General features: G+C 43.1%; 1 protein-coding gene across 2 annotated transcripts; it reads right to left on the bottom strand.

Annotated features, from left to right (window-relative positions):
• Positions 1–5151: 5151 nt before the first annotated feature.
• ODC1 (ornithine decarboxylase 1) lies at positions 5152–15421 on the bottom strand. Of its 2 annotated transcripts, none has more exons than XM_066314804.1 (11): positions 15246–15421; positions 12156–12304; positions 11816–11989; positions 11475–11647; positions 11165–11299; positions 10926–11007; positions 10497–10580; positions 9060–9222; positions 8860–8972; positions 8365–8579; positions 5152–5630 (listed from the first exon to the last, which is right to left on the bottom strand). In XM_066314804.1, exons 2-11 carry the CDS (start codon positions 12255–12257, stop codon positions 5489–5491), a joined length of 1383 nt encoding a protein of 460 aa, XP_066170901.1. In that variant the 5' UTR covers positions 12258–12304; positions 15246–15421; the 3' UTR covers positions 5152–5488. The 2 variants fall into 2 exon arrangements, with proteins under 2 accessions (XP_066170901.1, XP_066170902.1); XM_066314805.1 differs by having other exon boundaries at positions 12156–12301.
• Between the last annotated feature and the right edge of the window lie 209 nt (positions 15422–15630).

Below are 15630 nucleotides of genomic sequence, written 5' to 3'. Positions count from 1 at the left end.
TCTGCCAAGTTAGATTTTCTTTTGCTTTTCACTTCAACCAGATGCTTTAATTGTTTAATGCATGCTTTGACTGCAGAAAAGTGGGACAGTCACTGCTGAGAAATATTTATTGAGCTGTTACAGTAAAATGCTGTTGCTACTGATGAGTAAATGGAGTTCTTAAGCAGGATTTTTTCTTTTAATTTAACAAGCAATAGATTATTTTCTTCTTAGAGTAAGGGCAGCAGCACTTCTGTTCTTACTGAAAACTGCATCCATGTTATCATGTTCCAAGCACTGCAATCCTGTGCTTTGCAAGATTGCCAGTATCTTCTTTTTTCTAGCTAGTGAGCTTAGTAGCCAAATATAAAATGTGATGCTTAAGCCAACTGAATGTCCAAATCCTGTTCTCACACGGTAGGAAACTGCTGTCTCAGAGTAGGTTAAATAATGCCTGTAAAGTATTTTGGGAATTCTTTGTATTGAGCTGCTACAGTTGCCCTTTTTCAGCTCCTGGTGGAGATACTCCGAGCCTCCTCATCCCTAGCAATGGAAAGGTGTTGGTAGCAACCCCACTGGGAGCACTGGTCCCTGCATCACTGTTCTGAAAGTGTCTCTGCCTTTCTCTCCCTTCCTGAATTGCTGCACAGCCTTGCCATCTTCTGGCTGCTCTCTGGACTGGAACATGGCAGTTGGCTCTGTACCACAAAAGCAGGGTGAACCAATTAGTCCTTTGAAAAGCACTTAGAGAGCATGAACTGAAGAAACTTTAACAGGAAGGCACTTCTTTTTTGTGGGAATATTGTGGGTAAGACTGGGACCAGCTGCCTAAAATGAGTGAGAAAAAGAAGGGTTGGATTCAGCATGCTAATGCTTTTGTCTTCAGGCAAAGACTAACACAGAGGAAAATTGTTGCTGCTGTGTAAGCATCAAGAAACATATGCAAATAAAGGTCTAATATTTACTGGACTGTAGCAATACTTGCAAGACTATTTAGACACACAAGACTGCAGTGTGCTCCCTTGAGGGAGCTCCCTTCATTTGCCAGTGATTTCCCTGTAATGCTTGGTGGAGGAGACTCAAGGGGCCATTGTTCATGCCCAAAGTGCTCGCCTTCACACTCACTGTGCAACGGGCAACATCATCTTGGTGGCTGTGCCCCTCTGGGCACTCATCCTCAGCTTTCCAAAAGTGGCACCACTGTGGCTGAGTTGCTCTAAACAACTCCTGTACTGAGAACTACAAAAGCAACTGAAGAGCAAGAGCAAAGCTTGCCAAAACTTAAGTCCCAGCCCAAATATATGTTCCCTACTCCCAATGCATTTTTAGGATTGTCAAATACGGTGCTTTAATGAGCTTAAGAGAAATTTGAATTGCAGGCCTTTGTGACATGGGTACTGTAACCAGACCATGGCCATGGAGATACCAACTGCCTGCGAACTGTAAAGAAAAGCAGGTGATGGAATCAAACCCAGGGACACTCTCCAAAGCAAGTCACTCTCACTTCTTTCTTTTGGTATTGATTGGTGCTTCTTTCAAGAGAAAATTAAAAATAATAATTATTGTGCTGATTAATATTTTTCTTTTTGTCAATTAAATAATATTCATCTAAGCTCCTCTTGCAATACTTGTGGAGAATGATTTTTTTTTTTTTTTTTTTTTTTTTTTTTTTTTTTTTTGTGGAAGAGGGTTGGTTTTGATCTGGAAATCTTACTGCAAATCGATGCTCTGTTTAGCTATAGAACATCTGTTTAAAGGGTAGTAGCTTCTGGGGATGAGGTCTGCGGCAGAAGAGCTCCCACCAGGCTCCAGGTTTGTTTCTGCTCCTGCAGGTGGAGTCATAGGGTTCCTTCTCAGTCTGCTCCCAGCTCTGGTTTCTCTGCTGGTGAAAGTGAGGTGGCAGAATCGGCTCTGCCATGGCAAAGGGTGCACTGATACTTTGTCTTACTGCATAACCATTTAACTCATGTTTTCCTTTTTAAGCTGCTGGCATCTAGGCTACCACATAGGCCTTGCAGATAAAGGGTCTCTGCCCCATGGTACGCTGCCATCAGCAACTTCCCCTTGTCCCTTACTTCCTCTCACTCTCTGTCAGTATTCTCCAATCTCTCCCAAAAAAATTTCTACCTTTGATTTTCCATCCTCTGCATGTAATTCCAAAGGAAAAGTGTTTCTCAGCTTCTTTTGGTATATGAAACAACCTTTGCACCAAAGAATGCCAGCTGAACTCCAGTATATAATGTGTATGGCTACATGGGGACTAAACATATGGTCCCAGCTAAGACCTCAAGTTAGCTCTTAAATGTCTTCACTATGCAGAAAAGAGAAATGGGGTGATGAGAAGCCCCATCTCAGGCAAATGTCTCAGTATTTTTCCTCAGATGCTACTTTCTTTTAGACGTGATCCCAAGAGAATCGACATCACCATCACTGGTGCCAGCAAGTGAAGTGAGTACCAGGGACATTTGGAGCAGGGACACCACAGCCCCTGCAAATGAGCCAGCAAAGCCCACAGTGAGACAAACAGAGCACCATACAGAGGCAAGGCTAGCAAGGAGCAAGCTGAAAGGCACAGGCTATTCTTGGCTCCAACTTTAATATTTGTTGAGCTAATTATATCAGACAGATGCAGCTGATCTCAATTTTTCTGGCATGCAGCTCCTCCCTTCCTCCTGTATCAGACAAGCTTGCCCCAGGGAGGAATAATTAAGATGTGCAGTTAGAACAACTGGATTTGATCAATAAACACAGCAAAACAGAGCAAAGGCTTTAATGTCCCAAAAGGCCATCAAGGGGAGGCCAAACTAAACCATATGAGCTCACTGCTTACTTTGTTGCATCTTTGCTGTCCTACATGGTCCTCACTCCAGATATCAGTAATAAATAAATTTCCCTACTGTGGATTGTAAGGAATACCCACAGTCACCCTATGGCCAAATACTGTCACTTGGGCTATTTTAAAAATCAATCAACAAATGGGCAACTAAGATTCTGTGGAAGCCAGGAGCCAGGCAGCTGTGAGATGAAGTATCCCAAAGCACAGAACATCTGTTCAGCATAACCTGAGAGAGTTAAGTCTTGCTTAAAGACACACCAGCATTACTGTAAACAGTTATTACTCCCAGAAAGTACTAGAAGTCCCTTGGCAAAATCTATTGGGATTTTTTTACACAGAAGATGCTTCAGATTAGCTGTTTTTAAACACTTGACACACTTGTTAGACATGGATTAGAGAGCACCAGCCAAGTCTACGACATACCTGGTGTAGGAGAGAAAGGTAAAGAACAACACTCAGCTACACTCATCTCTTTTGGGGAGCATCAAATTGATCAAAATGCTGGTTAGCATGTTTCCACAGTCCCAGCCTCCTGTAGAGACGTCAATTTTGGATTCTTCACACAAAACCCAGTGAAATAGCTAAAACAACCAATCAAGTTAAATGCAGATGAAGAAATTAATTGGTAGCCTGCCAACCTCCTCTCAGTGAAGCTCAAAAATTAGTTTCAGTTTCCATAAGTGATTGCCTTCAAACTACCTGCTGGAGATGGTCTCCACTGGCTGTGAATAGAGGAAGGCAGACCGTGCTACTTGCCCAGCAGGACACCAGGTGCTAGTGCAGGTCTCGCTACAGATGAACTCCCTTCTGACTCAAAACAGCCCCAGCCTTCAAATATGCACTTTGAAAAAGCAGCTACATCTCTTTTAGACAACTACAGCTTCTCAAAGTACATTTTCTGCATACCTATTCAAATATACTCAGCTCTGGCAGAGCAAGATTTAGATGGGAAATTGTTACAGTATTAACATTTGGTTACCATTTATGACCTGTTTACATGTAAGAATCATCATGTTTTCAGTGGAATCTGGAGAAGCTAAAGGAAACCCTGGTTTAGGTGCAGTGAGTTAGTTTCTGTGAGATTAAGCTATGGCTCCACTATGTATATGTACTGAGCCTTGCCATATGCATAAGAATAAAGGCAAGTGCTATTTCAATAACAAGCTTGAAGGTCAGAATAAAGCAAATCAAAAAAGTCACTTGGGATGCTTCAAGAGAATCAGGAATGAGGTACCATCACTCTTTGTTTACCCTAGTTCAGCTAATGGAGAGTTTCTTCAGGAAGCACAGAATGAAGGTTTAAACATTGCCTTTCAGAGCTGCTTGTACAAAAACAACTTTAGCAAGATTAGAAATAGAGCCAGTGTTTCTATTAGAAGTGCCCACCTTTGGACAACCCTCCAAATTTTCAGCACTTACTCCAAGGTAGGTAAAGCTTAAGCTATTTACTTGATACATTAAGATCTTTCTCTTTAGACACCAGGACTTTGCCATGGCATGCCTGCAGTCCAGGACCTTCTGGCAAACAGATCACATCCAGCTCTAGGACCAATTAGTTTGCCAGAAACATTTTCAATTTTAGTGAAAAAGTGGCACCAAACTATCATAAGTTAAACATAAGTCAGAACACTTTGCTTCAGTAAGCAGACCATTTTATCACAACACCCCCTGTGTTAGTATTTACTCCTTAGTGTCATTTATCACATTTAATCCAAAGTCAGAAGGGTAGCACATCTTTTCATAACATTAAATAAGAGCTTCTAATAAGCTCTTAATTTTGCACATACAAAAGATGTTCCTTTATACTTTTATACTAAAGCCCTAGGCAACACAGGTCAAAAAGCCTGTCAGCCACACAGTTTCAGCTTCCTGGGTTTTCCCATAACATATTTTAGTTCTCACACACATAACAAGCAGAGTGCCAGTCAGGGAGCCTGTGCTGTATTCTCTCACTAATGACTAGATATATTTATAAACAGCCACCAGTACTGGCCACTGCACTTACAGAATAACTTGCAGAAAATCAGCACTGCACTGAACCTGGGATATGCAACTTGTTACACACATGCTCAGTAGTGAAAAGCAAATGTGAATTCATAAGAATTCACACAGCATTCAATTTGTTGACAGTCAATCTTCTTCTAATCACACATGAAAAAAGACAATTCAGTTTCCCTATCCACTGAGGGTTTCCTTCACTTCAATTGGGAGAACAATGGTAGAGGAGATCCATTTATTAGTAAGTTCTGGGCTTGCAGCATCTGGTCTGCTCTCACATATACTATAAGAGCCATCTATGACACATTAATTTTCTACAGATTAATGAAACACAGGACTAATTATTTCAATATACTTTATTTTAAAACAGGTAGGTCACAAAGCACTAAGCTTAGCCCGTTCTGCCATACACAAGCTACAAATACTTGTTTGACAGTTGAGGGTCAGTCTTTAGTAGCATACATGAAAAGTGAATAAAAATCCATATAAAACAATATTCAAATAGTTTCCATAGGAACACAGATAATTGTGACCCATCTCCTAGTAATTTTTCTTGCATTTATGCCAAACCTAAATGTTAAAAAACACTTAAAAAATCTACCAAGAATTAAGTTAACAGTCCCCCAAATGCCCTAAATTCAATGACTAATCTTGCACTTAGTTACTTATTATTACTTATACATTAATACTAGCTGAAGCACAAGTTGCTGGATGTTCAATTCCACTTTCCCAGGCACAAGAGACTGGCAGACTAGCAACATCCTGCTCCTCCACCTCAGATAGGAACCCTTGCTCCTTGATCTGCTGCATTAGTTGCCTAGAAAGAAAAAGAAAGAGTGAGTCAAAAACTGTTTCACTGCAATCTACCTAAAAATGTAAGGTAAAACATTTTTTTAATTGCCAGTGAGTATGAAATGAATTCTTTATGCATCACCTGCAAACCAGACATTATTATCATAGGGGGAAAAATAAAGTAAATGCAGAATTCATGCAGGTCACTTGTGGCTGGCTAGACTTTAGGGTAAGTGCCAATACCAAGCTGGTTTTACCATTTCTGTAGGATTTAGATCTGCAAAAATGCACCTATATACACCTGTAGCTACATCTGTATACCTCATGCTATGCAGTTTTACTGACTTAGTGATCAATAGTTCAGAATTTCAGATGTGAAAATCCCTGATAACTTGACTGTCACTTATCTCACACCCTCACATTACAGGGTAACTTGAATCAAGAAAAAGTACGGAAAACAGACTAGGAACATAAGAGAGCTGACCAGAACAATAAGAACCATGAAACTCCTTCCATACTCAGACAATGAGTTGTACTAAAACATAACCTCAGAAGAACTTCAGTTGACTGAGTTTTTGGACCTAGTTCATAGATTCATAGAATGGTTTGGGTTGGAAGGGAACCTTGAAGTTTTAGTTCTATCCACCCTCAACATGGATATGGACACCTTCAACTAGACCAGGTTGCTCAGAGACACATCCAGCCTGACTCTGAACACTTCCAGGGATGGGACATCTCTTTCAGTAGGAAGTCATTTCCTCTTATCCTGTCATTACTTGCTTTTGCAAACAATCTTGCCCCATCTTTCCTCCAAGTCCCTCTCAGGTATGGGAAGGCTGCAATAAAGTCACCCCAAAGCCTTCTCTTGGCTGAACAAACAAAGTTCTCTCAGTCTTTCCTCATAGCAGAGGTATTCCATCCCTCCAGTCAACTAGGTGGCCTCCTTTGGTCTTGGTCCAACAGGTCCATGTCCTTTCTGTGCTGGGACCCAGAGCCAGATGCAGCCCTGCAGGTGGGGTCTCACCAGAGCAGAGCAGAGGGGCAGAATCCCCTCCCTCACCTGCTGCCCACACTGCCTTTGGTGCAGCCCAGGACACGTTTAGCTTTCTGGGGTGCAAGGGCACATGGCTGGGTCAGGCTGCTTGGAATCTGTTCATCCCCCAGCCTGGATTCATACCAGGGGTTGCCCCCATCCAGGTGCAGCACCTTGCACTTAGTTTTGGTTAAACCTCATGAGATTCCCATGGTCCCACTTCTCAAGCCTGTCCAGGTCCCTCAGGTGTAGAGCGGCATCCCATCCTTCAGGTGTGTCAACACCAACACTCCGCTTAGTGTCACCTTATAATTCTAGTTACCTTAGATTTGCAAGGCAAACAGTTGTGCCACTGCATGGCTCCTCATGGATTACTAGTTTTTACTTAGACAAATGTAATCATCTTGTCCTTTATCTTTCAGTTTCTAGCCACAAATTTAGCTGTACACATTTACAATATGTGGATGACATTCCAAAAGACCTTTGCCTGTCCTAGAAAGATCCACACCATTATCTCATTGATGCATGCTTCTCAGTTAAGGGCCAGCCTTTATCACAGAATTCTCTTGCCAAAACAGAAAACACACACAGGGCTGAAAGAGAGCTGTGCTGTGGCCTTGGATTACAGTTATGTTTGCATAATTAAGCTCAGCATGTCTCAGACCATGTATTAAATTTTAACAGCAACCTACCGATACAGTGAAAAAGCTAATTATTCTCCTGCAGAGCTGTATTTAGTTCAATTAGACACAGTTTTGGAATGTTAAGGGAAGTCTAAAAGCTTCATGTGTTTTGAAAAATTCTTCAATAAACCAGAGGTTTCACTAAGGTAAAGAAACAATACAAGCCCCAGTTATACCAGCAGGGTTAGTAGAAAAATAGAGGAAGCTTCCTCTTACTTTTATGTGAGGAATTCCCCTGAATTTAAAGATTTTCAATAAATTCAAACACAACCCAATGGCAGAGCTAATCATGCTTTAAGATAACAATTCTGCCCAAAAGCTCTCTGCCAGATGAATAGGCAGACACCAGTAGAGAGGTAAGGGCTTCCTCTCACAGGAAACCCCACTTTTATAGAAGGTGTAATCTGTGTTGCACTGCAGAGCACCCAGGTTACTTTAAACTGCTGCTTAAGTTGCAGTTTCACAGTATCCTTGCCATTAAAAGGTAGTCCTGCTTTCTTTGCTTACCTGTTTAATAACTTCCCATGGAGATCTAGCACTCTGCACTGAGCACTGAGCCAGAGCTCAACCTAAACCAAGGAATAGCTCTCAAACACACATAGAGATCATACTGTGAAGCACACTGTTGAATGTCCCTGCATCAGGATGTAGTACGCTACTAATTTAGAAGGCAATATATTATAACGGTGATTAACTGGTCTCTGATTACTAGTCACAGAAGCCAAATGTAAAGAATTCATAATGATTCTGTATGTTGTGTAATAGTGCACTAGCTAGAATCCAGATTAATGAAGACTCCTTACATTACACCCCTTAATAACATCTCACCTATAAGTGTGTAAAACAGAGAAAAGTAATTAGTAGCATCAGCATTTTTCTAACCGCACAGCAAAAGCCTTCAGAGGCACTGCCTTCTTTCACACCAGGAGATTTTACAGGAGCTGTGGGACCAAAACTACCCCTGCTTTTCTTATCAGCTGATATGAGCTATTTATTACAGTGATTGCAGAAGTACAGATGGATCAAAATATTCAGTTACTAACCATGCTGGTCTTGACATCACATAGTGTATTGTTGGCCTCTGGAATCCATTGAAAGTAGAAGCTGCTGCAACAGTATAGGCACCCATGTTTTCAAAGAGGATCCAGTCACCCACTTGCAGCTCTGGCATATTAAAGCGCTCAACAATCCGATCTAAGCCATCACAGGTTGGTCCCCAAATGCTGCAGGAGTAGCAGCTGTCATCTGGCTTAGGCCGCTAAAGAAGAGAGTGGAGTTTAATTATTTGACTATCAAACCAGAGCTTCCAGAAGTAATATCATAGTAGTGCAACATTCCACCTCTGAAGAAAAAGAAGAGCTGCTTGCAAGTTCTTCTTCACCTCTGGCTTTGAGTTAATTCCACTGCATGCTGCATAAGTTAAATGCCAAAGTCTGGCAACATAAAGGGAACAGTGAACTGAGAAGTGACTGCTGTGACAAGGATTCTCCTACACTCATGATATGTGACTAGTATGTGATACTTCTGAACAGGCATACCTTTTGCAGGACTGGCTTAACATGTGCATGATCATACAAGATGCAGTTGAATGATCCATAGACCCCATCATTCACATAGTACATAAGAGTTTTGTCATTTGCATCATCTTCATCTGGAAGAAGTTGAGACATCAGTGAGAAAAAGTCTTGGAAAGAAACATACAGTTGGCTAGTCTAAGACTAGATCTCAATTAACATACCATCAGAACCTGTTTGCTCCTTTAATACAATTTTCTTTGCAATGATGTTGACTGCCAGTGTGAATGCTGATGCAACATAGTATCTTCCTGGCTCTGCAATAATATTTATTCCAGAATCTGAAGGAAAGTATTTATCCAGTGCTGGGTTGATTACACTTGTGATCTAAGGAAAAACCAGATGCCAGTATTAAAATCTCAGCAGCTACTCAGGTGCTACTTAAGAAGTCTGAGATGAAGTAAGACCCTCAAATTCAAAATTACAAACTAGTGAAACATGTAATATGTATTAACATTTATTGTAATTTCTATTGACTGCTTTTGCTTTTTTTTCCCCAGTTCAAAATCTTGTTTGCAATTAAATTTATACAAAGTAACAAAAGTAGATATGACCCACAGCCAAAAGTTTAAGTAACAAAACAGGTCATGTTTGAGGCTGAAGGAAATCACCCCCCTCTCAGGCACACTGAACCACCATTAATGCCCTGCAAGTTCCCACACTTCAAATTTGATTTGTAGTCCAGTTGTAGTGCTGCTACTTATGCACTGTTCCACAGCTTATTAAATCCTAAATATGCCATCTCATGGGATCAAAAACAAACAAAGGGCTTTACTATCCTATCTGCAATTCAGTTGCCTTCATGAACTGTTATTTCCAAGTTCTGAAGTTATCATGAAGCTGCCTCCAGCCCCAACATGACTGTATCATGCCGTGGAGCCCAATGACATAATTTGCTTTTGATGCCTCACCTATGCCCACACTGCACTATGAGAAGCCAGACTTCAATAGGAGGTACCAGAAGTGCTAGTGTTAGCTCACACTATTGTAAGGAAACTTTTAATGTAACTTACTGTATCCTTGTGTTAATATGTAACATTTTACACCTCCTCGGGTTAGAAGGGAAGGTGACAACACTGCTTTAAGTGGAAGTCCTATCGATATTCAGCCCCTTTGCCTCTTCTGAAAGCTGAGCTTTACTGAGGTAAAGCAGACCGGAAAACACTGAACAACCTAATTATCCAAAAGCTAGTTCTAAATCAAACTGGACACTGACCTCGTATGCTGCCACCCCTAAGGACAGTATGGATTCAGCACTACCCTTTCATCCCACTTTAGAGCAGTGCCAATCTATTCAGTCTGAAGTACAGCACCAACTGGAAGAAGTCTATATCAGTAAGAATCAAGCCTGTAGTTAAAACCAGCCTTACTTTTTTAAGACTTTTGCTTGTTTCTGCAGTCGTTTAGCTACATATCTAATGAGCTCATCTAATTTTTAGTTTTCAGATATGTTCCTCTTTTCCTCTTAATTACGTTTCTGACCAAGCAGACACATTTTTGCAAACGTGTCTGCATACAAACAGAAAAATCAAGGTGGTGTTTAATCCAGATTAATGCTCAAGCAGACTCCACAACCTGAGAACTTCTTAGCAAAGCTATACCTCTTCAAACTTAAGCTTGACATCTTCAGAGCCAGGGAAGCCACCACCAATATCAAGCAGATACATATTGAAGCCAAGTTCAGCCTAAAATGAGATTAACAGCAACAATGTCAAGAAAAGTTTATCATTTATATCAGTTCATAATTTATCATTTTAGCTTAAAAAGTAACGTAAAGTAATTTCATTAACACTTGAAACAGAGGTAACACATGTTCAAGTAACAGTCATTTGAGTTTGAGCTGCCAATTTTAGTGCATCTGTAGATGAGTTTTGCCAAGATGGTCAAAATAAGCTACCAGAACCTAAAAAATTCCAACAACATGAAGTCAACGACTTAGCTAGCTTTTAACCCAATAACAGTTGTACACTTCATTCAGTTTTGCCACAACAGCTGAGCAGTAGTTCCAGATAAAGTAGAACTTGACTTACTCCCATATCAAACACACAGCGGGCATCAGAAATGGCTTGAACAAAGGTCTCTGGGTCTGTACATCCACTTCCAACATGGAAACTACAAAAAGATTCAAAATATCACTTGATATTTGGCAAATTAATCAAGAAGTTTTATATAAATTCATGTCATCACAAGCAAAGGCATTTCTATTGTCAGGTAGAGCACTTAAAGAAAACCTACTTAATACAACTGTGTTTTGATACTGTCAGCTCACCTAACTCCAACAATGGCAAGGTCAAGTTCTTTTGCACGCTCCAGAAGAAGCCTGCTAGTCTTAAGTGTAGCTCCAAATTTAACACTCAGACGACAGACTGCTTTGGAGTCATCAGTGGTAATGCGCAAGACTAACCTAGAAACAGGAATGAGAAATCTATGAGATTAGATTTCACTGGTAAAAAGTACATTTATTGTTGCACAGTTTTGCGGGCTACCTCAAACTAACAAAGAACAAGTTTCAGATAAAGCAGATATTTCTGTAGCATGGGAACCCAAGGAAGAATTACAGGACAATTAGCATTACTTACTTGGCTTTTGGATGGGCTCTTGCAACTTTCATTAGTTCTACTTCACTATCAAATGTCATCATCTGCACACCACTGCTGGCAGCATGTTTGATTTGAGATACTTGTTTGCAGGGATTTGCATATATTATTCGCTCAGGAGGCACACCAATGCTCTGTACCAGTTGTATTTCCGTCTGAAGAAAGAACAGATTACACTTGTAGAAGATATTTCTAGATGGATTATTAATGTAATCAGAACAACAAAAGCAACACTACTGGGTCATGCTTAATTTTATACAAACACGTCTTGCACGGCTGAACAGATACCAACGTCACAGATCAGGAGATAGTCGAGATCTCACCTTACTGGCACAATCAAATCCTGCCCCAAGAACAGCGAGTGTCTTCACAACAGCTCTACTGTCATTACATTTTACAGCATAGAAGGGGGTGACCCGAGGAAGGGCCTTATGCCACCGCATGTGCTTCTTCACAATGTCCCCGAGGTCAGCAACGTAGAAGGCATCTTTGTCATCCTAGAGCAAACACACATCTTAACATTACAAACAACAGATAACAGGATTAGCCTAGAGGTCAGCATTTGAGGGGGCTGTCTTGCAGATTATTTGCAAGGACAACTTGTTCTATTAGTTTATAAGTTAGTAGCATCATGAAATATAGTGGTTTTCCCATCTTACTTACAGAAGATGACACTTCATTTATTTTCTGGTCAAGGATATCCTTGGCAGTAAAGCCTTCATCAAGGAAGGTCAACTCAAATTCTTCTTTGCTGAAGTTACTCATGACTTCCAAGGTTTCAGGTTTGTGTGAAAAGACTTGGGTATGAACTGCTGAAAAAAAAAAAAAAACCCAAACCATTAATTACTTGATTTGAATTCATATAGTTTACATTCAATACTTCACTTAGATTCATATAGTCATTATGTGACCACTAATTTGTGCTTGTGCATTCACAATTATACAGCTCCTACAGTGATCACTGATAGCTACATAGATTAGACACTTGCACAATGACAGATGTAATCAGAACCAAGGAGGCAGGCCAAAATAATCTTGCTAGCTGGAAGGCAAGTTCTCTGTTCAACAACTCTATGATGTTCTGAATCTACTCAAAGGAAAAAACTAATCAAATAAATACTGACAGACATTATTAGTCTGGCTCTCTAGAAGTTTCTGCTGCCTTTTCCTTCACCTCCACATCAGAGCTACCCATATTATGGTTAGTGTCTACTTTTTTTTACTTTTTTTTAAACAACTCATAAGCATTATTTTAGCTCACCAGTTTCAGAAGAAAGGGTTTACCAACAGAATCCAAGACTGTTACCGACTCCTGAGAGTAACAACTCTCATTAGGTCCAAGCCAGGTAAACACCCGGATTCTCAATACAGCTCAGACTATGCATAAAGCAGACATGAAAAGAAGGCTTTCCTTAAAGCTGCTCTGCTGGTAGTTAGAGCTTCCTTGTTCTACTCATGACCTCCAAGCTACATGAAAACCTCAGCTGTCATGAGTGGCAGATATACACTTTGAGCCTGGTTCATAACTCTGACCTGCAGACAAAGTCTTAACAGTGATCCCAATTAGCGCTTTAGAACAGGGTTTTACAGCAGTAAAATCTTCCAGATCTTCATGGCTAACAGAAATCTACCTGTCAAGTAGAAAGTCCCTTGAGTACTACAATTAAAGAGCAAAAGCACACTCCCCTGCCATCCATGATCAATGAAATCCATGGGCCACCGTTTTACTGGGAAGTCCAAATATGAAATGACAGCATGCTCCATCAAGCTGTTAAGCAGAGTGTGTGCTACTTTTCAAAGACCTCAGCACTGCAAATCACTCATAGGGAAGACAGAGTTTCATGTACGGGGGTCCAGCCCTCTTCCTTTTCTTAGCAATTTTTACACTCAAACTAGTCATGCAGACTAGGATTGAAAACTATGCAAACTCTGAATTATTCGCTAATTTTAAGTTATGCTACTGTTTCCTCTATTTTCAAAAAGTCTGGCTATAAACCAATTGAAAAAGGATGTTTTATAGCTGTTACAGATTAACAAGATTCTAAAACCAACAAAATCATTCATTCCATATATGTCTGTAACAAAATTAATTTAATTTGATTGAATAACTTTGAAACATCAGCAATTATACTTCTTTTCAACCTTCAGAAATATATGGCAACAAGAACTACTTCACATCTTTTGATCACTTCTCACTTATCAGAGACAAATCAAATGTGAGATTCAAACTAGATTAAGCTTTGATGCTAATAGACCCCATCAATCCTTTGAACCTCATTCTCCCTCTGCTCTCATTCACGTGCAGTGATAATTCCACCACAAGCTGGATTAAAGTCTTCTCTTAAAAGCCTCTTTGAAAGGACCATAAGAAACAGCAAAATAAACACTTCTCAGGAAGATGCTTGTTACTAAGGAGAAGTTGCATCTCATCACAGACTTGCAGCTTTGCAGAAAGCAGTTCAGGGACTTCAGCTGTGTTTAAGAGAAGTGAACACCATCAGGAAGAATTTAGTTTTACCTCCCCTCTGCAGAGCACTGCATGAAAAGCATTTTTTCTTCTAGCATGTTAAAGGGAAATTACTTTTACTGGCCACAACAGATTTTGTTAAAAAGATCTTGCAAGCTTTCCATCTCCACCTTATGGTGCAATTTTAACTACAGTGTAATTACACAGCATATAGACAGAACACAATCATGTAGATGCGAACTGTAGCCTCCCAAAGTATGTTTCTATTTGGACTGTGTGCAAAGTGTCTGCAGCTCTCCAGAAGAAAGGCAATTTACGCTCATTTAGAATTTGTTCTCCAGAACATTCCCCTATCCAGCAGCTGTATTTAGACAGAGCTGAGTCATGCCTGCAGGCTCCGTATTCAAACAGCCAAGCTGCGTCTAGAAAAGGTGCCCGAGGCGCCCCTGACTCGGGAGCCTGCAGAGCGCTGCGGGCGGCGGTGAGCACGGCCGGGGCCGGCTGCCTTGCGCTCACCGACGCCTTCTCCCTGCAAAGCCACACGGTCCCCAGCAGAGCCCGACGCGGCCAGGCTGGGGCTGCGCTGCCCGGCTCGGCAGCGGGGCACTGCTCGCCCAGCCTGACACTGCGGCTCCCGGGGTGCACCTTCATTACAGCTCACATCACCCTGCGGCGGGGCCCCGGGCGAGCAGCGCTCCGCGGGAGAAAGGCTCGCTCCTCATCCCTCGGGGGATTCAAGGCCAGGCTGGATGGGGCTCTGAGCAGCCGAGTCTAGTGGAAAGTGTCCCTGCCGTAGGCAGAGCTGGAACTAGATGGTCTTTAAGATCCCTTCCAAGCCAAACTACCCTGTGATTCTCATATTCGGCCCCGGCCCAGGCCAGTGCCCGCCGGGTGTGCAGGGGGGCAGCGCCCCGCGCCCCCACGCCGCTCGGCCAAAGGCGAGTCCGGGCGCCCCAAACCCTGTTCCTGCCACGCACCTGCCTTTCCCCACCCCGGAAACAGCCCGGCGGCCACGGCGGGGCCGTCCCTTCCCCCGCTGCCGGGAAACGCCGCCAGTACTCCGCAGGCGAGCCGGGGAGCCGGTCCGCTTACAGCCGCTTACAGCCGCCCGAAGCCTCTCGCCTCCCCGCCGGGGATCCCCGTGCCCGGCGGCGGCACCGGCGTCCAGCCCGGGCCCCGCCGCTTGGCAGCGGCCCCGCAGACACGTGGCTCCGCGCCGGCCGCTTCCGCCGCGGCCCTGCCGCCCGCCCGCTCCGCTCCCCGGCACATCCCGCCGCCCGCCTCACCTCGCCTCGGGCAGCGGCGGCGGAGCTGCTGTCAAGCCCCGCGGCAGCCGATCCCCTCGCTCCGAGCCGCCTCCCCCTCCTCCTGCGAGCCGGGCGCGGTGCGCGGAGCCGGGCGGGAGCGCCGGACCGGCTGAGGAGGAGCGGGGCTGGCGGGACGAGCGAGGCGCCGCGGCTGACAAAGCTTCGCCACGGCGGCCGCGCTCCTATTTATAGCGCCGCGGCGTCGCTGTGGCAACGCACCAGCTCAAACCAGCCGCGATCGGCTGGGACCGGGCGCGCTCCCACCGTCGCTATTGTGACGTACGGCCGAACATGCGCAGGGCGCCGTGCGCCCCTCGCCGCCCCGCCCGGCCCCTGCCCCTGCCGTGCGCCGGGCGGGCCGAGC

This window comes from Sylvia atricapilla, chromosome 3 (genome assembly GCF_009819655.1).
Source record: "Sylvia atricapilla isolate bSylAtr1 chromosome 3, bSylAtr1.pri, whole genome shotgun sequence".
In the NCBI taxonomy this organism is placed as follows: domain Eukaryota; kingdom Metazoa; phylum Chordata; class Aves; order Passeriformes; family Sylviidae; genus Sylvia; species Sylvia atricapilla.
This window is presented reverse-complemented; position numbering and strand designations above follow the sequence as displayed.

Coding starts and splice junctions, on each gene's coding strand:
- ODC1 (XM_066314804.1), bottom strand. CDS start 12,257: ATGAGTAACTTCAGCAAAGAAGAATTTGAGTTGACCTTCCTTGATGAA. Junction 8,973..9,059: donor GGAGCAAACAGGTTCTGATG/GTATGTTAATTG, acceptor AACTTCTTCCAG/ATGAAGATGATGCAAATGAC. Junction 8,580..8,859: donor TTAAGCCAGTCCTGCAAAAG/GTATGCCTGTTC, acceptor TCTCTTCTTTAG/CGGCCTAAGCCAGATGACAG.